Source organism: Berghia stephanieae, chromosome 13 (genome assembly GCF_034508935.2).
Source record: "Berghia stephanieae isolate SIO BIC M18660-M18661 chromosome 13, UCSD_Bste_1.3, whole genome shotgun sequence".
Classification (NCBI taxonomy): Eukaryota; Metazoa; Mollusca; class Gastropoda; order Nudibranchia; family Aeolidiidae; genus Berghia; species Berghia stephanieae.
The window spans coordinates 12,561,485-12,585,527 of record NC_088372.1 but is presented as its reverse complement, the minus strand read 5'-3'; the positions used below and the strand labels follow the sequence as shown (position 1 = coordinate 12,585,527).

At 37.1% G+C, this 24,043-nt stretch overlaps 2 protein-coding genes across 2 annotated transcripts in view; one reads left to right on the top strand and one right to left on the bottom strand.

Moving 5' to 3' along the window:
• LOC144958621 (MPN domain-containing protein-like) overlaps positions 1–11,654 on the bottom strand; it is a 22,311-nt gene extending 10,657 nt beyond the window's left edge. The window contains exons 1-5 of the mRNA XM_078890717.1: positions 11,503–11,654; positions 8,420–8,647; positions 7,672–7,824; positions 6,733–6,801; positions 1,402–1,910 (exon numbers count right to left, since the gene is read on the bottom strand). Of these exons, the coding sequence (XP_078746843.1) occupies positions 1,402–1,910; positions 6,733–6,801; positions 7,672–7,824; positions 8,420–8,647; positions 11,503–11,529 (986 nt within the window). The 5' untranslated portion in view covers positions 11,530–11,654. The remainder of the gene's footprint in view (positions 1–1,401; positions 1,911–6,732; positions 6,802–7,671; positions 7,825–8,419; positions 8,648–11,502) is intronic.
• A 297-nt stretch (positions 11,655–11,951) lies between these two features.
• LOC144958859 (dnaJ homolog subfamily C member 27-like) lies at positions 11,952–22,369 on the top strand. Its single transcript, XM_078891112.1, has 6 exons — positions 11,952–12,131; positions 16,489–16,554; positions 17,840–17,912; positions 18,809–19,005; positions 19,501–19,571; positions 21,200–22,369. The coding sequence occupies exons 1-6, from the start codon at positions 12,063–12,065 to the stop codon at positions 21,360–21,362; spliced, it is 639 nt and encodes a 212-aa protein (XP_078747238.1). The 5' UTR covers positions 11,952–12,062; the 3' UTR covers positions 21,363–22,369.
• Positions 22,370–24,043: the final 1,674 nt, after the last annotated feature.

The window sequence follows — 24,043 nt, the reverse complement described above, 5'->3', positions numbered from 1 at the left end:
TACAATTATCAACCCCTAGCCTTCGTCACACAAAAACAATGCCAAAAAAAATCACATTTGGTCAAATAAAAATCTAGCAACAGAGAAATGCATATAGGGAGAGAGAATCTGATATGCCAAGAAATCCATGTCTTATCATTGTCATTACTCTGTTACGGTCTTTACTTTGTACCCAAAAGGTACCAATTTCGATCACCCGCTGCGCCGTATGGCCTTGAGCAAGTCACCTCACCCTAACTCACTTTGCAGTACTGCACTGCGACTGACATATGGGTCATTCCAGTCTTCCCTTGGAATAGACCCTAAAGACAAATTTCCCCCCATCGGGGATGAATAAAGGGAATTTTATTAATTATAGTTATTTAATGGTTTAATGGCATCATGAAATAAAAATAAATAAATAGAAAAATAAAATAAATAAATAAATAAATAAATAAATAAGTAAACAAATAAAAAAGTAAATAACAAATAGATAGCATTTGCTTGCTACACTCTGGATAAAATCTAGCCTGTCAAGAGTACTTTCCACAAGATCTAAGAAACCAAGCTGCTAGATTAGATGAATAGAGGGGCCAGAAAAAAAACAAACAATCTTGACTAAATCCAGGACAATTCTAATTCCCTTTGCCTGAGAGGCAATTGCACTCTTCCAACTGAAGGAGTCCATCCGTCAAGAAAAACATGAAATATCAAATGAACCACGAGTCTTTATCATTTCTCTTTTTAAAAATTATTTTCTTGAGAAAGATAAACATCTGAAGAGGTGCGAATGAAACTGTCAGACAAAGCAGAAAGAAAAATACATGAAAAAATCATCCCAAAATCTTTTATCCTACCTGAAATCAATGCCTGAACCCTAAAACTAGAGCCAATAAGATGAGAGAAAGATAAAGTGAGTAAATGTGTCTCATATATAAGGGAACATCTCATTGTCGCTCTCTTTCTCTCTCTCTCTCTCTGTCAATCTCTCTCACACACACATACTTTCCCCTATAATGTTTCAACTATCATATATATATATAGTGTTTACTTGAAAAAGGCCAAAGGCCAAAACGTCGTTTGTGTTGTGTTATTCCCTTATATATGAGTCACATTTACTCATTTGTGACCCTTCGCCCCAAAATGGTATTAAGTCCGGTTGGTTAAGATGTTGAAAATTGAATTTATAGCCAGAAATATCAGACTTGTGTTGAGTTTGTATGTTTTATGAAGGAGAATGGATTCCATATTTTAGGGTGCTAATGCCAACAATTTATATTTATGATCAGTTTTAACATTCAATTCGGCTTTTAAGCATATGGTTCATTCCGACATAATACCGTTTTGAGACGATGGGTCACATTTTATCTTTCTCACATGCTCTCTAATCTGTCAATTACTGTGAAAGAAAAATCAGTTTACCTCAGTTGATGTGCTGTAGTCGCATTACTGACTAAATTCTGCTTTTTTGAAGGAAGATCACTGATATTGTTCTCCTTGATGAGTTCCTCTTTAGGAAAGGCGAGAAAACCCGGAAGAGGAGGAGGCATGGAGATATTAATGGATTTTGATTCTGGTAGTGGTGTTGACAACAATGCTGATAGTGATTTTGGTGTTGATGATGATGATGGTGATGATGATGATGATGACGTTGATGTAGAGGAGACTGGTTGAGATGATGAGTGGGATGAGTTGATTGTTGTGGTGGATGTGTGAGTTGTACTGATGGTGCTGACAATGGACGATGCTGTTGTAATGACGTGGACGGTGGTGATTGGCTGGGAGCTACTAATTGCCACTCCTGGTGTCATAGGGACTGGTTCTGTTGTTTTACTTGCTGTAGCTGTTGTTGTCGTGGTTGTTGTTGAAGCTGTTGCTGCTACTGAGGGGGATGTGGTAGATGCTAATGGATTTGCTGGATGATGAGGTGACTGAAGATTAAAATTCGAATATGAATTTTCAAGAAAATGACAAAATATGGGAATATTTTAAAACTTATTTTTCCCTTGAAAGAGCAAGACTTAAAAAAAAGAAATAAGAAAACTAGAGTATGTATACATTTATATATATATATTATATATATATATATATTATATATATATATATATATATATATATTATATATTATCGAGGGGTGCCTGCGCAAAAGCCGTAACGATGATTTCGTTGATTTTTCAGGAGAGCAAATCAAAACTTTGTGGATGGAATTTAAATAGTGAACCAAAGACTATCGTGATTATTTTTATACCAATACAACCGTGATTATATAGTCTGCTTGATTGTCAGGACCCCGGTCACTTTTAGATTGTCATTTTTAATAAAACGACGCATTTTACGTAGCTATTTTCATTACGGCTTTTGTGCAGGGACATTTTTTTGAAAAATGTCACAGTATCGCTCTGCCCCTTTACCGTATATCATGTTACTTGCATAGTGCATGCCGCCTATCCCGTTCTCAGGTGGATGTTTGGCAGCCCAAAAGCCGTAACCGGGAATAAGACAGAGCTGTCAAGAGAAATTACCCTGAACACATTCTGCTCAAAAGCTGTAACTAGTGATACGGTGCAATAAAAACCACAACTAAGCGTATTTCTGGTCTGCCATAACACAGTAACTTGCGATACGGTGTTTGGACAGGAGTGAATGACTGATGTACTTTGTTTAAAGAGTATGAAATGACACCGTAACACTGAGAAAATAAAGAAAATAACAGAGCTCTAAACACATTTTTGACTTTAAAAATTATAGTAAACATTAATTCTGATGAAAATAATCGTAATTCGTCCATAGAGGGACTCAACAACTCCAAACCTCTCTCTCTCTCTCTCTCTCTCTCTTTCTTTCTTTCTCCTCTTCCACAAACAATCTCTCTTTCTCTCTATCTCTCTTTCTCCTCTCTCAAACTCTCTCTCTCTCTCTCTCTCTCTCTCTCTCCTCTCACTGACTCTCTCTTTCTCTTCTCTCATTAACTCTCTCTCTCTCTCTCTTTCTTCTCTCTCACTGACTCTCTCTCTCTCTCTTTTTCTTTCTTTCTTCTCTTTCACGAACTCTCTCTCTCTGTCTCTCTCTCTCTCTCTCTCTCTCTCTCTCTCTCCTTATCACAAAATATCTCTCACTCTCCTCTCTCACTAACTCCCTCTCTCTGTCTCCTCCCCCACTCTCTCCCTCTCTTTCTCGTCTCTCTCTCTCTCTCTCTGAAAAATGGCAAAACTGTTGGCATTGATGAGTTATACCCGACGTGATTACTAACTTTGGACCAGAAACAATAAACTGGCTGGCAAATACTATGACAAACATCATGGACAAGGGCACATGCCCACAAATTTAGAAACATGCCAAAGTAATAGCCATATTAAATCCAGACAAACCAATGACTGAACCATCCAGCTACAGACCAATATCTTTACTTTGTTGCTTATACAAGCTCCTGGAAAGAATTGTACCAGAGTGAATCAACCCATTTGTAAATCCCTGCGTACTGCCATAACAAGCGGGCTTTAGACTACAAAGAATCAGACGTGAACAGGTCCTTGCACTGACCTCATACATTGAAGCAGGCTTTGAGAGAAAAAAAAAACCCAGCAAACTGGTGCAGTCCTAAAAGACTTAACTGTAGCTCACGAATCTGTTTGGATAGGCGGACGATTTTAAAGCTTTCAAAAATGATTCCCTGTTGACAGACTGCTGTCTACCATGACTGGACAAGGCAATTTCATGTCATATTGGGAGGAAACAAAATCAAAATACCAAAAATTAAAAACAGGGCACCACAAGGTTCAGTTTTAAAACCAACTTTCTTCAATATTTATATCTCTGAAATGCCAAGCTTCCAAGCACTCAAACTTGGATGCCTTGACGACTGGGCCTTAGCCTATCGATCGAAAAACTGGAAAGAGATTGAAGAAGTTTTACTCAAAGACACCTCCCGCCTGAATCAATACTTGGATAGGTAGTAAATAAAAATGAACATCACCAAATCAGTATCCACAATTTTTCACTTGAATAATCGAGAAGCAACAAAGGAATTGAAAATCATAGGTGGTAACTCAATACTACCTTCAAACCCCAATCCTAAATACATCACATTTGACAGACAGCTGATTACCGAAAACATTGAGGGAATTGCAAAGAGAATAGCAAGAAGAAACAGCCTGCTGAGAAAACTCACAAGTACCACCTGGGGAGTCGCACCACAGGTACTGAGAACGTCTGCTTTGGCACTGTGCTACTATGTGTGAGAATGCTTTTTGGATGAGGAGCCCACATGTAAGCCGCACTGACACCCGATGAAGAGAATCAATGAGAATAATAACAGGATGTCTCAAGTCAACTCCAACTCAGTGGCTCCCAACACTGAGAGGCATTGCATCGCCAAGTCTTAGACAAGACGCTAATCAAAGGATACATGCAAGAATTGATGAAGCCAAGGATAACACTCCCATAAATATAATCATAAAGGGAGCACCTTCAACAACAAGGCTCAAATCGAGAAGACCTTTCCACCTAACAAAAATGGTAGACTTCAGAGTGAAAGAGAACTGGAGCTAATGTTCGGGAAACACCAAAAGGAGGAAACCATAAAAGATCCCACCAAAAGAATGCCTGCATTCCAAAATGCCAGGAAATGCTGGGTTTCCTCAAATCGCCTTAACAGGACATGGCAAACTGCATCAAATATGTGCAGATGGAATCGTGGGAACAGTGATGCCTGTGAAAGTGTCGGGCAGCTCCAGAGACTAGCAATCACAGCGTCCTCCGCTGTCCAGTAACGAGAACTGTTGGTGGCTATGAAAAAGTTCTTAGGGCAAAGGAAATGAATTTGGAGTTGCAGCCATGCGCTATTACTACTCCTCTCTCTCTCTCTCTCTCTTGCTCCTCTCTCACTAACTCTCTCTCCCCTCTCTAACCAAATCTCTCTCTCCCTTCCTCCTCTCTCAACCAACTCTCTCTCTCTCTCTCTCTCTTCTCTCTCACTAACCCTCTATCTCTCACTCTCGCGTTCTCCTCTCTCACTTTATCTCCCTCACTCTTTCTCTTCTCTCTCTTTTTCTCCTCTCTAACTCTCCCTCTCTTTCTCTCTGCCTCTCTTTCATTCTCTTTCTCTCTCTCTCTCTCTCTCTCTCTTCTCTCTCTCTCTCTCTCTCTCTCTCTCTCTTCTCTCTCTCTTCTCTCTCTCTCTCTCTCTCTCTCTCTCTAACTGCCAGTCTCTCTTTCTCTATCACACACACAAAAACTTTCTCTTTCTCTCTCTGTGCCTGTCTGTTTGTTTGTCTGCATCTCTCTCCCTCTCTCTCTCTCTCTCTCTCTCTCTCACACACACACACTCTCACTCTCTCTCTCTCTCTCTCTCTCCCTTTCCCTACGATGAGATCTATGCATACGAGGTGAAAATTACATTTCAAAAAAAAAAAGATCAGGATTGCTTTCCTTAATCATCAAAACGCAGATTCAATCAAGTAATAGTTAGACTTATCAAGTTCATTGGTGGCCGAAGGAAAAAAAACCCGTCTCATAATCCAGAGCTTGACCCATCCCTTAAGTTGTGATGTCTTATCCTGTAATTGATACTGGCAGGTAGGGAATTTCAAGACTTGGATTAATTGTTACCCAATTGTCTTTCACCATCAATATTGAACGTTAAAAGTCGAATTTTACATGATTGTAACACAATAATGCATCAAAGTCATTGTAGAATCTCATACAATGTCACATTACGGTCTTTCAGTTGATCTAACTCTCATTTCCAACCCCATATTTTTCACTGCTCTAAGACCGTAAATTCAGTCAAGGTCATTGAGCTCGCCATTGTAACCACGGTGGCATAATTTTATGCCTGCCCAAACGCCTTATTGCTAGATACGGTTTTTGGGCAGTCAACTTTACCTTTGCATTTCCACCTTTTCGTCAGGCGCAAAAACGGTAGTTACTGTTAAGGCTTTTGGGCAGTGGCTGATAGGCACTGTTTAGAGCGTCTTAAGTCTGTATTACATGCTACGGCTTTTGGGCAGTCACATTATCTGTCTAAAAACGTTACGGTGTTCGTGTTTTAATTAATAAAAATTAATTAATTAATATTTTTGAATATATATTTTTGTAGAAATAAACCTTACTCCAACCCAAGTTGATTTATGTAAAAAACGAAAAATTGAATTTTTTGACGTTACGGCCTTTGCGCAGGCACCCCTCGATTATATATATATATATATATATATATATATATATATATATATATATATATATATATATATATATATATAATTAACATGCCAACAGCAATACCTAAAATGTAGAACAAGACGTGATGCCTGTTTGGCGGTGTTGCAATTTTTTTCTAACAGAGACAAAGCTGTTAACCTCCAGGTACTCATTTTACATCTGAGTATGCTGACAGAATGTGAGTAAAGAGCCATTACCAAAGACTCAACTACGCGTCACTCAGAGCAAGTCTTGAACCCTGGACCTTCTGATCCAAAAGTGAAATTCATACCACTAGACCCATAGCCACACTATAGAGTTAAAAGCAAAAGCGGAACAAGTAATTCATAGATTATTTGGGTTGAAAATGGCTGAAATGGCATCTAAAAAGTTGGGACATTTTGTTAACTCATCTAATTAGTTACTGCTGTACTCCGGAAAGACAAGTATTTAAAAATTTGTCCATAAAACTCAATCTTCAAACATCGACTGATTTAAATGACTCTCATATTGAAAAAAAACTCTCAAACCTGGGACATTGCGAAATCAGATATTTACCTTGAAAGGACGAAGTTTCCGAGCCCAAATGCTTTTCCAAATGTCCAGTTTTTTACCTTTATATTTGACCTGAAATATTGGAATAAAAACGAAATGATCAGTACCAAAATATTGGCCAAATGTGAGCTTTATGTCAATCAAACCTGGGCAGTGGAGACAACGCACTCACAGAATCAACAGAATAATTTCAAACACTTTCTTTAGCCCTCTTTCCAGTCTTACATAATTTTAACTTTGATTTACTTTGTACTACCATTTTTAAAAAATACAATAATTAAAATACATTAAAAACAAAAACTATAGAGGTACACATCAAAGAGATGATTTACAAAAGAAAAAATATCATCTCCCAAAACTAATACATTTGACTGTTTCACTCCTACCAGGGAGGTCACTGCTGTTTTGTCTTCTATCCCCCTATATTTCCTTTTCCAGGTTGACTTTGTCTTTGTTTTGGAATGAGTTTATCCCAGTTTCTACAGCATAAATCAAACAGTAGCAATTTATTTTTACCCATCTGGCCACTGACCATTCTTAACATTACTTGAATTTGTGACAAGACGAGGCACTGTACCGCTTAGCTACTGAGTCATACATGCAACAATGTTGATATCTTAAAACAATTTCTGCAAAATTTCAATATCAAGAAAGGACCATAAAACCCTTTTTTTTTCTCCTTTTTTTTTCTTTATGCTTTTGTATTGTACATGAATAGAAAGATACTGACTAAGCGAGTTGGTCTACAAGGAAAAACAGCAAAAAAATAAATAAATAACACAATTTAAAAAATATATATATATAAAATAAAAATCTAAATTTAAGAGTTAAGAAGAATATAGCTTTAAATATTTCTTTTAAAAAGAAAAAAAAGCATGACGAAAAATGCATGACGTTGTTTTACAACACAACAGTGAATACAACAAAACAATGAGAACTTACAGATGCCCAGCCACATCCAGATCGCTTCATATTATTGGTGTTCACCAATCTTTTACAGTGCATGGCCCAAGCACTGGGTGTCCCAAACTCTTGTTCCGAGCCATGCCACTTGATTTTACCACTTTCCAACAAGTCTGCTTCAAACCTTTGGCCCTGGATTAAAGGCAGAGACATCAATTAAATAATTCACAGGTCATTCATAACTCATACTGTATATTTTATTAAATTGTGTTATGTTATGTTACAGTTATCATTTAAAGTTATAACAAGTGTAACTAAATGACAAATTGCCATATTTATGGACAATAAAGATCTATTATTATTATTATTATTTTTAATTCATGCCATGTGATTTTACCTTTTCCAACAAGTACAAGTCTATTTAAAAACCTTTGGCCCTGGGTTCAAGCATAGGCTTCGTGGAGCATTTTGGTCCTGACATCGTGTCTTTGAGTAAAGCACTATACACACATTACTCCACTAGACTCAGATGTGAATGAGAACCTGGCTACAGTCAGTAATGAATATTGTACGAGTGTTAGTGTTAGTGCAAAAAGGATGACTAACAGAAAAATTGGTACTGCATGAAATGGAATTGTGGTTCCATACGGCCTGCTGGGGGAATATAAATGAAACATTGTGAAACTCCCTGATTATGGTTAATTCATGGAAATGCCCTATAATAATGTCTGACATAATACCAGATTGAGGTGATGGGTTGCAAATTAGCATATTTATTTATCGTTACCAGATAGTCGATGGCGAGGACTCCTTGCCCTGGCTCAATGATCCCATCATTCATCAAAGTGGTGAGTGTTACTTTACGACAAGTCAACGCCTGTTTAGCTTTCTGTAATGTCCCCTCTCCACTTTCCTCCTCCTCTTCCCCTCCAGAACTTTCTCCCTCCTCTTCATCCTCATTTTCATTTGTATTCTTTGCAGAACTGTCACCGTTTTTATCTGACATGTGTTTCTCCTGAAATGTATAAAGAATCAAATTTAGCAATTGTAATGAGCAACTCTCATGCACAACGAAAAAGGAGAAAATAATAAATTTTGTAGTTAAATTAAAAGCAAATACAACATACTCCCATGTATTCATTCCTTTCCGTTTTCAAATAAACCATCTGAACTAATTAGACCAGCTATTTCAATACTGTTGATGTGCATAGCAAAAGGTAAAAGGTAAAAGAGAAAAAAAAAAATTAAATTATAGTACTTTCCTGACGGTCAGTTGTGAAAATTTAGGGGTCTAAAATTTGCTGAGAAAGTCATCCCTAATGGATCATCGCCTTGACGTATGTACTTATACAATGGTGAGGACGTTTAAGTGCTTAGGACCAATGACAACGCAAGTCCAAGTTCGCAGAAGATTGCGTATTTTCACTCGGTGTTGTAAGACAGTACCTTGATGCTGTTTGAGATATGTGACCCTCCGTCTCAAAGCGGTATTATGTCGGGATGATTCAGACCCCTAAAAGTGAATTTAGAGATAGAATGATGAGAAATTGGACCTTAGAAGTTTCTGCAATGCAAGAAATAGTCTTTATACTCCAGCATAACGTACAGAAATTGTACCCAAGTTGGATATTTGTGGCTATGAATTCAATTTCCCTTACCGAGTGGATCCCGACATAATACCGCTTCGATACGGTGGGTCATATATAGCCCGGTGTGCCAAAGAATTTCCCACTAGCAGTTTATCTATAGGTGGCGGAGATCTGATGTAAGGTCTGGCGGACTTTATGGAAAACCGGGTAATAAGGGTGTGGGTAGTGGGAGCCAATAATTGCTGCTGCTGAGAAGGTACCAGCAGGGAAATTTTTGCACATGTGGAACGCATTTGGGAAAAATGTAAATCGACATTAAATAGAGAAATATCAAAATTAAATGTTTGATACACTGACTAGCTAATTTGTATTTTACTCATCTTCAATTAGGATTTTTCTATTCGTATCTCTCTGTATTGTAAGATAATTTAATCCTTTATTTGTGCTAATTGTTCCATTTGTACATCTCTTTTACCTCTAATGAATGATTAGTCATCTTAAACATATCATATTGTCCTCTATACTTCATTTCGAAGTGGCAATTCGGACCCGAGTCTGAATTGCTTCCCGTGGCAATTCGGACTCCTGCCACAATGCGCCTGTGCAATCACAGGAAGTGTCCGAAGTGGAAGCTGGGTCGAAAGTGAAGCGTGGTAGGGTGGGGGGAATGTGCTCATTCTCAGTTGTCAGTTGTCAGTCGGTAGGAGGGAGAGTGAGCGAGCAAGTCACGTTTTAGAACTCCCGAAGATGACTAACCTTCAAAAGCGGTGATCTATTATTCCCCTTTGTCTTACTTTTTCTTGGGTACTTTTTAATTGTAATTCTAGAACTTTTTACTATCCAATTTCTCCCTTTTTACTGGCTCTGATATGACCTAAATGTGTTGCAAGTGACTTAAAAAAACAAACAAAAAAAAACCATAGATCTAAATATTCGTGGAGATTACAATTGTAGTCGCTATTGTTAATGTTAACAATCAATTTGCCCTCGCATAGATAAATGAGTGTCTTTGTGTAATGATTGGAAGATTTATTTGATTTGCCATGAGCATGTTGCAAAAGATACATGCATTGCATATCTACATTATATATTTTGCCATTTGCGGCCACGAAAAAGTGGGGGGAAAGGAAAATAATATGACTTTGGGCATTGAGCGTTTTATTTAAAAGGCAGTATGGGTCGGGCTTTGACAAAAGGCAGTATCTTAATTCTTTTTTAATTAAAAAATGCTGTTTTATTTCTAAATATAAAAATAGAGGCCATGCAATAGAGCCCCGCCACTGGGGTAGGGGCAGAGTACCGTCTAATACTAATATCATTAGATAATACTGGACTAGGTGCCTATTAATAAAATAAGCACTGGTTGAATACGGAGAGAAAATTAATGATCAACTGGTAATGGGATTGGGGGGTAACCAGCGACTTCTCATAAGTAGACGATGGGGTTAACCCACAAACGACCGAGGCGCTGGACGCAGGAGAGAACATGGTAATACGAGATCAAAGAGAAAAAGCCGTCGGCTCTTGGGTTGTGGAAATGGTTGTTGGGGGGGGGGGGGGGGGATTATTCTGTATGACTTAGAGATACTCATGTGTGTGTGTGCCACGGGAAGCAATTCAGACTCTCGGGGTCCGAATTGCCACGGGAAGCAATTCATACTTGGGTCCGAATTGCCACGGGAAGCAATTCAGATTCGGGTCCGAATAGCCTTTTCCACTTCATTTTCTTTTTTTCCTATTCATCATCTTTTTTTTATGGTATGGATCCCAGACAAAATAATCATACACCAGCAATTTTTTTTTTTTTTTTAAATCTTAGTGTTAAAAAATGTTTAGAAAAAAAAGTTGACAATGGTGCAGCTGGTCTATTTAAAAAAAGTATAACAATTAGCTCTATAAGAAGTTCTGATTATTTTGACCTCTGTGATGTAGCATGGCTGACCGGTCCATCTCCACTGAGTCTGTTCCTGATTATTTTTTTCTGCCTTGCTTAGCCTTACCAGTTAACACTGCTCTGTAGACGTCTATCACTCATACTCATTCATATATTCAGATTTATATCTTCCAGTGCCCGCTCCTAAAACATTCGTTCAAGATTTCATATGTCTAGTTTCGCTTAGACAGACCTTAGTGGACATTAAAACCCATGTCATATCGTAATGAGTTTAGCGTTTAAAAGATAGTGCCAGCAATAATAGACAAGATAGACGTCTAGATTGGCTGTCTGCTGCCACTGCAGTCTGCAGAAACATGACGGTAGTGGTAGAAAACACGGACAAACCTGAGAATGCAAGCTCACATTGCTCATTTTCAAGAATTATCGGTATTCTTTCTGCCTTACTTAAAATTGATATTAATGATTAATGCATTTGGAAATATGTTTAAATGCACTACATTCTTTGTTCAAGCTTCAATTCTTCGATTTTTCTCTTACTTTTTTGTTTCAATTGAAGACTTAACCTCCGACCTCTTCGTATAAATATTAGTTCAACTTTACTTTACCTTTTAAGTTACATCGGTTAAAGCAAGTTATACGTGTTCACATACAACACTGAGAATAAATATAATATTATAGGGACAGAAACTAAAATAAACATTGATTATTTGACTATTGAATGCCCTATTATAGGACCAAACTATTCTGAATAAGAAACACGCATATCTAACAACACTAGACTATAACATTATAATTTCACGAAATAAAAAACTGACGATGTGTAAAATTGTTTACCGTGGAAACAATAGCGATCCGAAAGGCTTGAACTTGAATTGAATCTATAATGGAAAAATGAAGCCATATGATGCTTTTTATTTCCTGAAAAAAATATTCCACAGTTCATAATGGATCGGACGCCGGGCACTTTGAAAACACCATACGAAGATGCTGTAACTAACTTGATATGGGTGAAGGTTAGTAAGTATTTGTTATCTGCCTAGAATATAGTACTCTACTTAGAAGTTAAGGACACAAATACAGGAAACTGGAATTCCATACAATCAAAGAAAGTGCATGATTACAAAATACATGACGAAAATAAGACTCCAAAAGCTGAGTACCTAAGGGTAACATTGGACATATAAAATGTCATGAAACCATCGTATATAATAAGACAAAATTGGCCACAAACTTAAAATAACAAGCTAATTTTTCTCCAACATAACAGTTCATTGTGTCCCAAGAGAACAATGCTTTACCTCACTGGTAAGACCCAGCTTGGCATACAGTTGAAGTATATGGTATTCCCAGATGAAGAAAATTATAAACCAGCTTGATTGGTGCAAATGTGGGTTTGCAGCTGTGTCCATAAAAATCATGACAACAGAAAAAGTGTCAAACATAAACTGAAGACTCTTTTTAAAAGTCTATACGGTCTAGATAGTACTGGTACAAACAGCCATCCTAATCAAAGACAACCAACAAAAGCCAAAGAAATGAGCGCTTCTATCTACTACCCCACTCCCGACTGAATTGATATTTTCAGTCTCTTTTTTACCTAGTACAATAAGGCTGTAGAATTCCCTCCCTGACAACTTGAGAAATTCTGACAGTTATGAGAAATTTGCTTGACATTTCTCTGGTCAACAGCAACATTTAACATGTAGGACGAAACATGACACTTGTTAGGCAATATTACAACTTTTCGGACAGTCAACGCTGTTAACGACCAGGTACTCATTTTACACCAGAGTACGGTGAGAAAATGTGAGTAAAAAGCCTTTTCAAAGGAATCAACTATGTGCTAAGTGAGGATCGAACCCAGGACCTTCCAATCTGAAAACGAATGTCATACCACAAGACTGCATAGCTGCACAACATGATATATCTCATCTCATCTCATGTAGTTCCATATCTGAAGCAGACGTCGGAGGTCATCTTCCGCCAAGCTGATCTATCTCTTGCCAATTTTATTAAAGCAGCGCCACCTTTCTCAGCTTCATCTGTCCAAGTTCTTATCCCTTTCAAATACGTTATTCTTTGTCTTCCTCTTATTCTTTTTCCATTCATCTTTCCAGTCAAGGCGAGTATTTCCAAACCAGGGTGGCGGATAATGTGTCCTAAAAATTCCATTTGGCGTTTGATGATTTTTGTTATCAGTGATCTTTTTCTGTTTGCCATTTCTAAAATTTCTTCATTTCTTTTCCTTTCCATCCATGACACCCTCATCATTCTTCTGTAAAACCACATTTCCACTGCCTCCAGTCTTTTAACCATGGTCTTGTTTATGGTCCAGCTCTCACAACCATATAGCAGCACAGACAGTACATAGCAATCCAGGACTTTGATTTTTGTTTTCATGCTAATATTCCTGTTTTTCATAATTGTATGCAGCTGGTTGAATGCATTCTTCGCCATACCTATTCTTTTCTTTATTTCACAATCTGATTTTCCATTGGATGTTACATTGAAGCCTAAATATTTGAAACATTCAACTTGTTGTATTGTTTGTCCTCTGCTTGTTATTACACAGGCTGGTGGGTTATTATTTTTAGATACCGTCATACATTCTGTTTTAGATATATTCAGTTCCAGTCCCATATTTTCACTACTCCTGACTACAACATCCAGTAATTCTTGTAGTTCATGTTCAGATTCTGCCAGTAGAACCGTATCATCTGCATACCTCAGATTTGTTACATTCTTTCCTCCAATACACACCCCCTTCTTATGTTCGATATCTCTTAATATCATTTCACTATAGAGGTTGAATAAATCTGGAGACAAAACACACCCCTGCCTAACTCCTCTTCTAATAGGTGTAAAACTGCTTAGTTCATTGTCAACACGCATTGCTGCTTCTTGTTCCCAGTACAAATTCCGTAATATTCTTAAATCTTTACCATCAATGTCCAAGGATGATAGAATTTTGAATAGTTTTTCGTGTTGTACTTTATCAAAGGCTTTTGAATAGTCGATGAAACACATATACAGATCTTTATTTACTTCAATACATCTTTCCATCAGCATTGATAATGTGAATATTCCATTTCTGGTACCCTTGTCCTCAACAAAACCAAATTGCATCTCCCCAATTTCAGGTCGTATTTTATTTCTTATTCTTAGTAAAATTATCTTCAAAAGAATTTTTGTGAGGTGGCTCATTAGGCTAATAGTTCTGTGTTGTTCACAATCAACTGCCCCTGGCTTTTTTGGTAGTGCTATAAAAATGGATCGTTTCATATCAGTTGGCATTTTTCCTGTGTCATACACTTGATTTAGAAGGTTTGTGATGAATTCAATCCCCCATTCACCCAGGCCAGTCAAGGCTTCAATTGTTATGGCATCAGGTCCTGCAGCTTTTCCATTTTTCATGCTTTTCATGACGTTCCTAACTTCATCTTTCATTATAGAAGGCCCTTCCAGTTCTTTTATCATAGGCATTTCTCCTCGATTATCAAAAAAAGTTCTTCAATATATTCTGACCATCTGTTTAGAATGCAGTCTTTGTCCATGATGGTGTTTCCACGCTTGTCTTTGATGCATCCACTTTTAGCACCTGATTTAGTTTTGTTTGTCACTTCTTTGATTTTCTGATGGAAGAATTTGCCATTTTTTTTCTTTGCAGGACATTATATAGTGACATTGTTCATTTATCCAGTCTTCTTTAGCTTCGTTGCATTTTCTTTTTATCTGCCTGTTCAGAGTCTTGTATTTTTCTTCCTGATTTTTGGCCTTTCTTCTCTCATTCATTAATTCTAATATCTCTGGAGTAATCCATTTCTTCTTCTGCAACTTAAGTGTGGTTGGAACATTTTCTTCTAATGATGCAGCAACACTGTCTTTAAACTGCTCATATTTCTCTTCTATATCTGTTAGTTCTCCAAGCACTTCAAACTTGTTTCTTACTGATAGTTCAAATTTTTCTTGTATCTTCTGTTCCTCCCGGAGAATGTCTAGTTGGTATTTAGGTTTAGCCTTTGCTCTTTTGCAGATTTTCAATTTAACTCGTATGGGGCATAGCACAGGTATATGATCGCTGTTACAGTCAGCCCCCGGCATAGATTTGGCATACAAAACCGAGTTTCGGAAACGTTTGCTGATGAGTATGTAATCTATTTGGTTTCTCACTCCATCTCCAGGACTTTTCCATGTCCACTTCCTTCTATTGTGGTTTGTTGACCAAGTATTTGTGATTGTCAGATCATGTTGACGGCACCATTGAATAAGACGATCACCTCTGTCATTTTTGTCTCCCAGACCATGTGGGCCCACAATATCTTCTATTCTTTCTCGGCCCACCTTGGCATTAAAATCGCCCATGATGAGTTTTATGTCTGAAGACTTAAACTGATGCATTGCTTTATCTATTTGTTGATAGAAATTTTCCACTTCTTCATCATCGTGACTGGTGGTTGGGGCGTATATTTGTAAAATATCAAAATCAAAAGGTTTTGCTTGTAGTTTGATTGCCATTACTCTGTCTGATATGGGCCAGAATCCTTTGACTGCTCGCGCCGTTTTATTATCTAGTATAATTCCAACTCCCCTTTGGTGTTCTCCTCCTCCTGAGTATATAATTTTACAGTCATCATAATTAAGTTCTCCTGCTCCTTTCCATCTAACTTCTGATAATCCTAAAACATTGATATTCAATCTCTTCATTTCCATAACTACATTTGCTAATTTTCCTTTCTGGTACAGACTTCTTACATTCCATGTTGCTGTTCGTAATGTTTGGTGGTGCACAGTAGCTGGATGACGGTCGAGAGTCACCTGTTCACCTGCATGACTATCTCTACCGGACGAGGCTGTAATCGAGTTGCTCGAAAAACATCCATTGACGTCGTTGACTAGATTCGCTTGGACGGACATCATGACGATCTTGGGATGATACGTCAGTGGTTTCCCGTTGCCTTCTGACGGATTTTTATCTGGTTTACTCCATAGCCTTTTGACCTCCCGGTCATAACCCACAAGGCAGTGGGAGCATTTGGCAGGTTTTAAGGCGCCTCCCATTCACCTTGATAGTCCCTTCATAGAGTATATGAGGCATTTTGTATGTGTAGCTGTGCTGCCAGACTACCCAACCTCACTCTCCACGACTATCGCCAGTTGGTCCGCGGCTTTACAGCTAACCTATAGATCAGGATCTGTAGGCCGTTCCACGATCCGCCACCTGTGGACGCGCTGGGTTGGGGATGGTCGCCCCAGCTGTACCCAGAACATGATATATATGACATTGAATGAAATATTTAAAAAAAAACAAACTTTCTTATTGTTTTAATTAAATTTGTATCTTGATTCTCATGAGCAATTCTTTCCTAACAGGTGGTTGGAATTGGAAATGCAAATGTAGGGAAGACGTGTCTAATTAAGCACTTCTGTGAGAGCAAGGTAATGTTTGCATAATTTTGATAATTTAAGAATTGTTTGGACATTTTGATTCATTCAAGGGTCGTCTCCTATGTTTGTTTTTTTTTTTTAATTTTGCATTGAATTGTATTCATTTTTTCCAATGAATTGGTTTCTGTTTTTGCCCAATACTTTATGCTAATACTCAGTGATTATAAATACACACACACACACACACACACACACACACACACACACACACACGGGAGTGCGCGCATATCCCCTCCCTCTTATTATTCATTGCATCTGTTCCGTGCATTTAAAAAACTATTTTTATAACAAAATAATTCTCATGGCCCGGAGGAGTTTGTTAGCGAGATGGATTGTATGTGTAAGAGTGGTTGGTTAATATCGGCCAATGGTCTACTTAAAAGATGCCCTAGCGAAAAGTATTGCTATATTTTTGTATTTTTATACATTCTGAAGTTGTATAGATAAAGCTTTCAGAAACACAGCATCTAGGCTTTAGTTCTTAAAGTTGGAATTGCATTTTGTAAAAGTGTAAATTCACATAAAATATTATTAAGAACCAAACTGTTGTAAGCAGCCTTCAGATAGATTTTTTTCAATTTGATTTTTTTTTTTTTTGGAAGGGGGAGGGTGGGGGTGGTAAAAAATGTTAATACCTTAATAATATTGTCATTTGTTAATCTATTTTTCTCAAGTATGTTTTCAGTGTTAAAATATGCCATTTATACGTCTGCATAATATTTATTATTCCCAATGCACACGAAAAAAACACGAGTGGTCTGTGATAACTTTTTTTTTATATTGTTGTTAATTTCTAACTCATCAATTTATTAGTCTAGTGCTTTAATGACCAAGTTTATATTTAAATACAAAGGATATTCAAAGGTCTGTTGGCCTAAATTACCCTTCATATAGTATGACATAATATATATGATCGAAAATTTTAAAGCATTGTATGTTAAAACCTCAAATATGACACAACGCACTGAAAGGTGATCTTGAGCATCTAGGTTGAAGGGTCGCTGTGTAAAAAAATACATACAGTGGAATCCACTTAACATCAACTTCTGCATTAAAATCAACACCTATCGTTGGTTCCACATTTTATGTTCTTTAATTAAGTATGTTCCGTTGATAATGGATAAAATCAACATAGCTTAACGTCAACCAATCTTTTTGGTCCGGCAGTGTCAGCTTTTATCATGATTCCACTGTATCATCATTATTGTCTCTATGTATTGTTTTATTTTTAATTGAGTTGGTTCACCTATAAAATTATTCTCTCGTTGTTGAACAGTTCAGTGCTGGTTACCAACCAACTGTTGGAGTTGACTACGGATTCAAGGTCCAGGAAATTGGAGGCAAAGACTGTAGGTTTTAAGATATCAAATATCTAAAATTATCATTTCATTTCAGATTTTTTTTTTCATTATTGTCGAACGCTTTGTGTGCATATAATAATATGGAGAAGAACAAGAAAAGAGTTGACACAATGCATCAATATAGCTGTTTGAGATATGCTTTAATTTAGAAGAACCTTAGCAAATATTTAATTAACCAATTTACAAATTGCATAGAATTAACTTATCTAAGTTATATATTTTCAAATGGATATGATGATAATAGCTAGAGGCATTTTTATCTTTTTTCTTTTGTGTCACTTTGTGTACCGACAATATGGATGTAAAATTTATTAGGGTGTTAATACGTCATTATAATAAGCCTGGTGGCATATTTTGTCAGAGAAAATCTTTTAGAGGAAAACCACTTACAACTTACAACACTACCAGTTACAATCAGCAAAGACCTGCCACAAATCAAAACTGAAAGCTGTCAGCAGATTGTCTCCATTGCAAAGACTTAACGAAAGAAGTGGTGGAAGTAGTTGAGGCATCACAATCAGTTGACTGAAAAGTGAAAGGCCTTTAAGTCAGTATGTCATATGTGACGTGGCCAGCCCATCACCTCAAAACTGTATCATGTTAGAGTGATTCAGATGCTAAAATAGAATTTAGATATATTTTTTTAAATGATACGTGGTTAAGTTTTATGTTTTATTGAGAATAATGCCAAATAATTCTTTAAATTGCAACAACAAAAAATTAACATTTCTGGTTATTTGAGCTTTAAAATTCCTATTTGACATCTGGTTTGTCGCGACATAATACCATTTTGTTTGTTTGAAAAGCAAACAATGTTATTTATTTCTGTGCTAAAAAATGCAATATTATTATATTCTCCCATATTTTTAATATTCCATTCACAGTACGCGTTCATTTGTGGGATTTATCAGGCAGCAATGAATTCTTTGACGTTCGAAATGAGTTGTACACAGGAACAGACGCCATATTTCTGGTGTTTGACATCACCAACCCAGCTTCCTTTGACAGTCTTGATCAGTGGCTTCGTGAGGTCACAAGGTATGCCAATGGCCACCCACATGTCTTCATCATTGGAAATAAGGTTTGTTTATGTTCATGGTCTTCCATATGTGGTTGCCTGGTGTGGCAGTTTACTTATTATTTTCATTCATTGTCATATATATGTACCTCCCAGATGGACAATATTATGAAAAAACATGTATTGCAATCTTTGAGTCCAATTTATCTATTTTTGTTAATTTAGCAAAAATATTCTGGCAACCTGGTTCGCTGATGAGTTTTGAAGCATTTCAAATTAAATTCTCATTTACGTAATGATCATCATCATCGTCATCATCATCATCAACATAATCATCAACATCATCATCATCATGATCATCATCATCATCATCATCATCATCAACATCATCATCAACATCAGCACCATCATCATCATCATCATCATCATCATCATCATCATCATCATCAGTCTGGCACTGTTTCATACACACCTTTTCAGATTTCTTTCATACACCAGTACCTACCTGAACCCTAATTTGTCGTTATTCTAATATCTCATCGTCCACTTCCTCACCAGACTGATCTGAAACAAAAAAGAGCTGTAACATCCACGGAAGGGAAAGCATTTGCCCAGGCACACAAATTTAAGTAAGCTCCTACATTAATTTCGGAGTGTCTATTGGTCCTTCAGGTCGTATTCTTAAAAAGTGTCTAGCCGACCTTCAGTGCTTATGCAAATGAGGTAGGCATGACATACGCACAAGGCAATTGACGGAAAGGATGCTATTCGACCTTAAGGACGAATAGGGCTACCCCATTCATTTAATCCTTTACATTCCTATTGGGACAGAGGGCTTCAACAGTACATCTCCACCGTATTCTGTTCTTTTTCTTTTTCTTCTTCATCTCTCCCCATGACATTCCAGCCAACTTCAGTTCTTCCTCACAAGACCTTGCCCATGTTTTCTTTGGCCTCCCAACCTTCCTTCCTTCCTTCCTTCCTTTTCCCTACAACTTCAATTAAAATGTGACCCATGGCCTCAAAACTGTATTATGTGTGTGATGGATTAAATGGGGAAAATTTATAGTCTGAAATAATTTTCGAACATGTGCCAACATTTTTCTTTATTGTTGTTGTTGAATTATGAAGAAAGAAAGAAAGCTTCATTTGGATCAAAAAAAGTAAAAATTGCCATACTATCTCGGATTCATCTTAATGTTAAGTTGTGCGGCTATGTGGTCTTGTGGTATGACAATCGCTTTCGGGTTGGAAAGTCCTGGGTTCGAGCCTCACTCGGTGCATAGTTGAGTCCTTGGAAAAGGCTCTTTTCTCACATTCTCTCACCATACTCAGGTGTAAAATGAGTACCTGGCCGTTAACAGCCTTGTCTCTGTTGGAAAAAAATGGTAATATTGCCTAAAAGGCGTCATGTCTCGTTTTACATGTTACGTATTGCTCAGGGTTGGTCAGGGACCCTTTGTAAAGTGCTTTTAATATGTTAGTGGATTTTGCGCTATATAAAAGTTCAAGTTTTTTTTTAAAGTGCAAATTTCGTTTTCTGGTTTACCCCAGCAGTATACCGGTTTGAGACGACTCCCTGCATCAAAACAGTATTATGTCAGGTTGATTTTAGACGACCCCCTGCATCAAAACAGTATTATGTCAGGTTGATTTTAGACGACCCCCTGCATCAAAACAATATTATGTCAGGTTGATTTTAGCGGCTAAAAAAATTTTAGTTTTTAGTCCAAAATATGAAACCTCCTTTGTTAATCTAAAATTATTGAAGACAACATACAAAGTTCCTTTAAGTGGTAAAAACTAAAATCTCACATTTCTGGCAATTTCTGCTACATATCATAAAACACTATATGTCACCTGGTTAACATGGTCATAATGCCAGATTGATTATTTTTTCCCTTTATTTATACCTTCATTTTAATTCTTTTTTCTTTTTCTGTTGTAGTTGGACACTATAGTTTTTGTAATAGACCTAGAAGTGGGTGGTAGTTTATCACGAAGTACTTACTGCTAGCTGTAACAGGTCAAGCTACCACTGCTGTGTGAACAGTGGGTAGATTTGTCAGAACCCCCTCGTCTTCCCCCCCCCCCCTTTTTTTTTTTTTTTTTTTTCTTTTTGGCTAATGTGATGAGTATTGTACCAACTGAGCCAAGCAACCCCCATTATATCCTATTTATTTTGCAACTCGATTGCCCATTAATAAAACAAAAAACAACCCATTACCGCTGTACCTCTCACATTATATTATCACAGATATTACGAGACGTCGGCTGCAAATGGAGAAGGCGTGTTGGAAATGTTTGAGGATTTGCTGAAATGCGTTTGTGAGAAACAGTCTGTGGACAGGAAGCCCAGTGGAGGAGTTAGAAAAGAGACGCAGGCCAATGAAATATATCGCAAACAATCGCGCAGTTAAGATCATAATGTGATGATGATCTAAGTTCTGCATTATTACCAAACTAACTGTGTTCATGTAATAGATCTATAAATAGCTATTGTGCACTGAGTATTATTGTTGATATTATGTCCTTTTAGGTAGGTAACATGAAGCCTTATTTACGTGTGAGTGTGTGTGTGTGTGTGTGTGTGTGTGTGTGTGTGTGTGTGTGTGTGTTTGTGTGGTTTCGCACTTTTTGTTTCATGCATGTCTGTTTGCGTTTTGTACGTCTATGCTGTAACCAAATGAAAAGTTGCCTTCATGGACAATTATTATTATTATTATTATTATTATTATTATTATTATTATTATTATTATTATTGTTATTATTATTGTTATTATTATTATTATTATTATTATTATTATTATTATTATTATTATTATTATTATTATTATTATTATTATTATTATTATTATTGTTATTGTTTCCATTGAAAGCTGCTTTTTTGGGTGAACGTAAGTACTCCTTCAGAGCCATTAGCTCCATAGAACGGAGTTTATTCTCGATTTCTATAGTGTGAAACGGACAATAGCAATTTCTTGCTACCCTTTGGATAGGACACTAGTCTATTGCAAAGTACTTTCCATCAGATCCAACAGACCCAGCTACCAAATCACTGCTGAGTGGACAGGAGGTCAGGAAAAATCTCGACTTCACCTGGGATCGATCTCAGTCCCTTTGTGCTTGGAGCGAGTGGTCTACCAACTGATCTATTGGGACCCCCATAAGAGCATGTAAGACCGGGCCATTATCGTTTTTTTTTTTTTTTGCTTCGACACAACTACCTTTACTTAAAGAAGACTTTATTATGATCCTTAACGGTGCACACAAAAAGACATTTGTTAAACATCTCCTTTAAGTATATCATTGATATAATAAGATAAGATAAGATAAGATATACTTTATTCATCCAAAGAAAAAAATGGAAATTCGTTTACAGACGTGGAATGCATGAAAATGTATAAACACAAAGTTGAGAATCTATGGCGACAATATATATATATATATATATATATAATATATATATATATATATATATATATATAATATATATATATATATTATATATATATATATATATATATATATATATATATATATATATATATATATATATATATAGTATGTGCAAATGCACAAAAATGTAAAAATATAGACCCATGATCCATAATCCAATCAATGGGCACATCTTACAATTAATATTTATTGTATAATATATACTGGGTGCAAAGTTTGTAAAACACCCTAGCATTATGTCCATTGGTAACGCATTTCATTTTTACACATAAGTACCCAGTTATAGGCAGTGACGGATACTGTAAAAGTGCTAGAGCAGAAATTAGGCCTCACTTGTACTGGATGAATTGGAAGTAGGTATGGTTCTATACGGTCAATTTTGTGTAATGTAAATGAAGCTCCATGAAGCACATTGAGCTATAATATCATCTCCACATTGATTAGTTTTTCTCCATTTCCCAATTTTTGTTTAAATGCCGATTCCACCTAAATACCTGGAGTTTTTTTCTGCTTCCCAATCACTGGGCATTTAGGCGATCATCACTGTAGTCAAAGTAGTAGTAGTAGTAGCAGTAGTAGTAGTAGTAGTAGTAGTAGTAGTAGTAGTAGTAGTAGTAGTAGTAGTAGTAGTATGTACGGCTATGTGGTCTTGTGGTATGACACTCACTTTCGGATCGGAAGGTCCTGGGTTCGAGCCTTGCTCGGCGCATAGTTGAGTCCTTGGAAAAGGCTCTTAACTCACATTCTCTCACCCTTACTCAGGTGTAAAAAGAGTACCTGGCCATTAAGAGGCGTTGTCCCTGTCGGAAAAAATGGTGATATCGCCTAACAGGCGTCGTGTCTAGTTCTACTTGTCACGAGTAGCTAATAATCGGGGACCCAAGGTAACAACAAGATATGAAGTGAATAGAAAAGTGCCAGAAGACAATAGAGAATAAAAAATTTTCGCGGCGGTGGTGGGGTTTGAACCTGCGACCTTATTGGTACGACAACTCCGCCTGGCAGGTGAGAGCGTGGCTGTACCGTGTGAGCTATCCACGAACACAAAAATATTCGTTTCAAACTCAAAGTCATTACTAGATCCCTCTCTCACCCACTTCTTGAGACCGCCGATTCGTTCGTACACCACCATCGCGAATAATTTTGACCAGCAGTTAAGCTCAATAGCCAATATTCTCAACACAAACATATAACACAGAAACGATTGAGACATTGAGTATGCTCCGGTGTATGGGGTGAATTTTTTAATTCAGAAAAGTGAGTGGAGCAGGCACTTATGTTGGTAACAACAAGATATGAAGTGAATAGAAAAGTGCCAGAAGACAATAGAGAATAAAAAATTTTCGCGGCGGTGGTGGGGTTTGAACCTGCGACCTTATTGGTACGACAACTCCGCCTGGCAGGTGAGAGCGTGGCTGTACCGTGTGAGCTATCCACGAACACAAAAATATTCGTTTCAAACTCAAAGTCATTACTAGATCCCTCTCTCACCCACTTCTTGAGACCGCCGATTCGTTCGTACACCACCATCGCGAATAATTTTGACCAGCAGTTAAGCTCAATAGCCAATATTCTCAACACAAACATATAACACAGAAACGATTGAGACATTGAGTATGCTCCGTGTATGGGGTGAATTTTT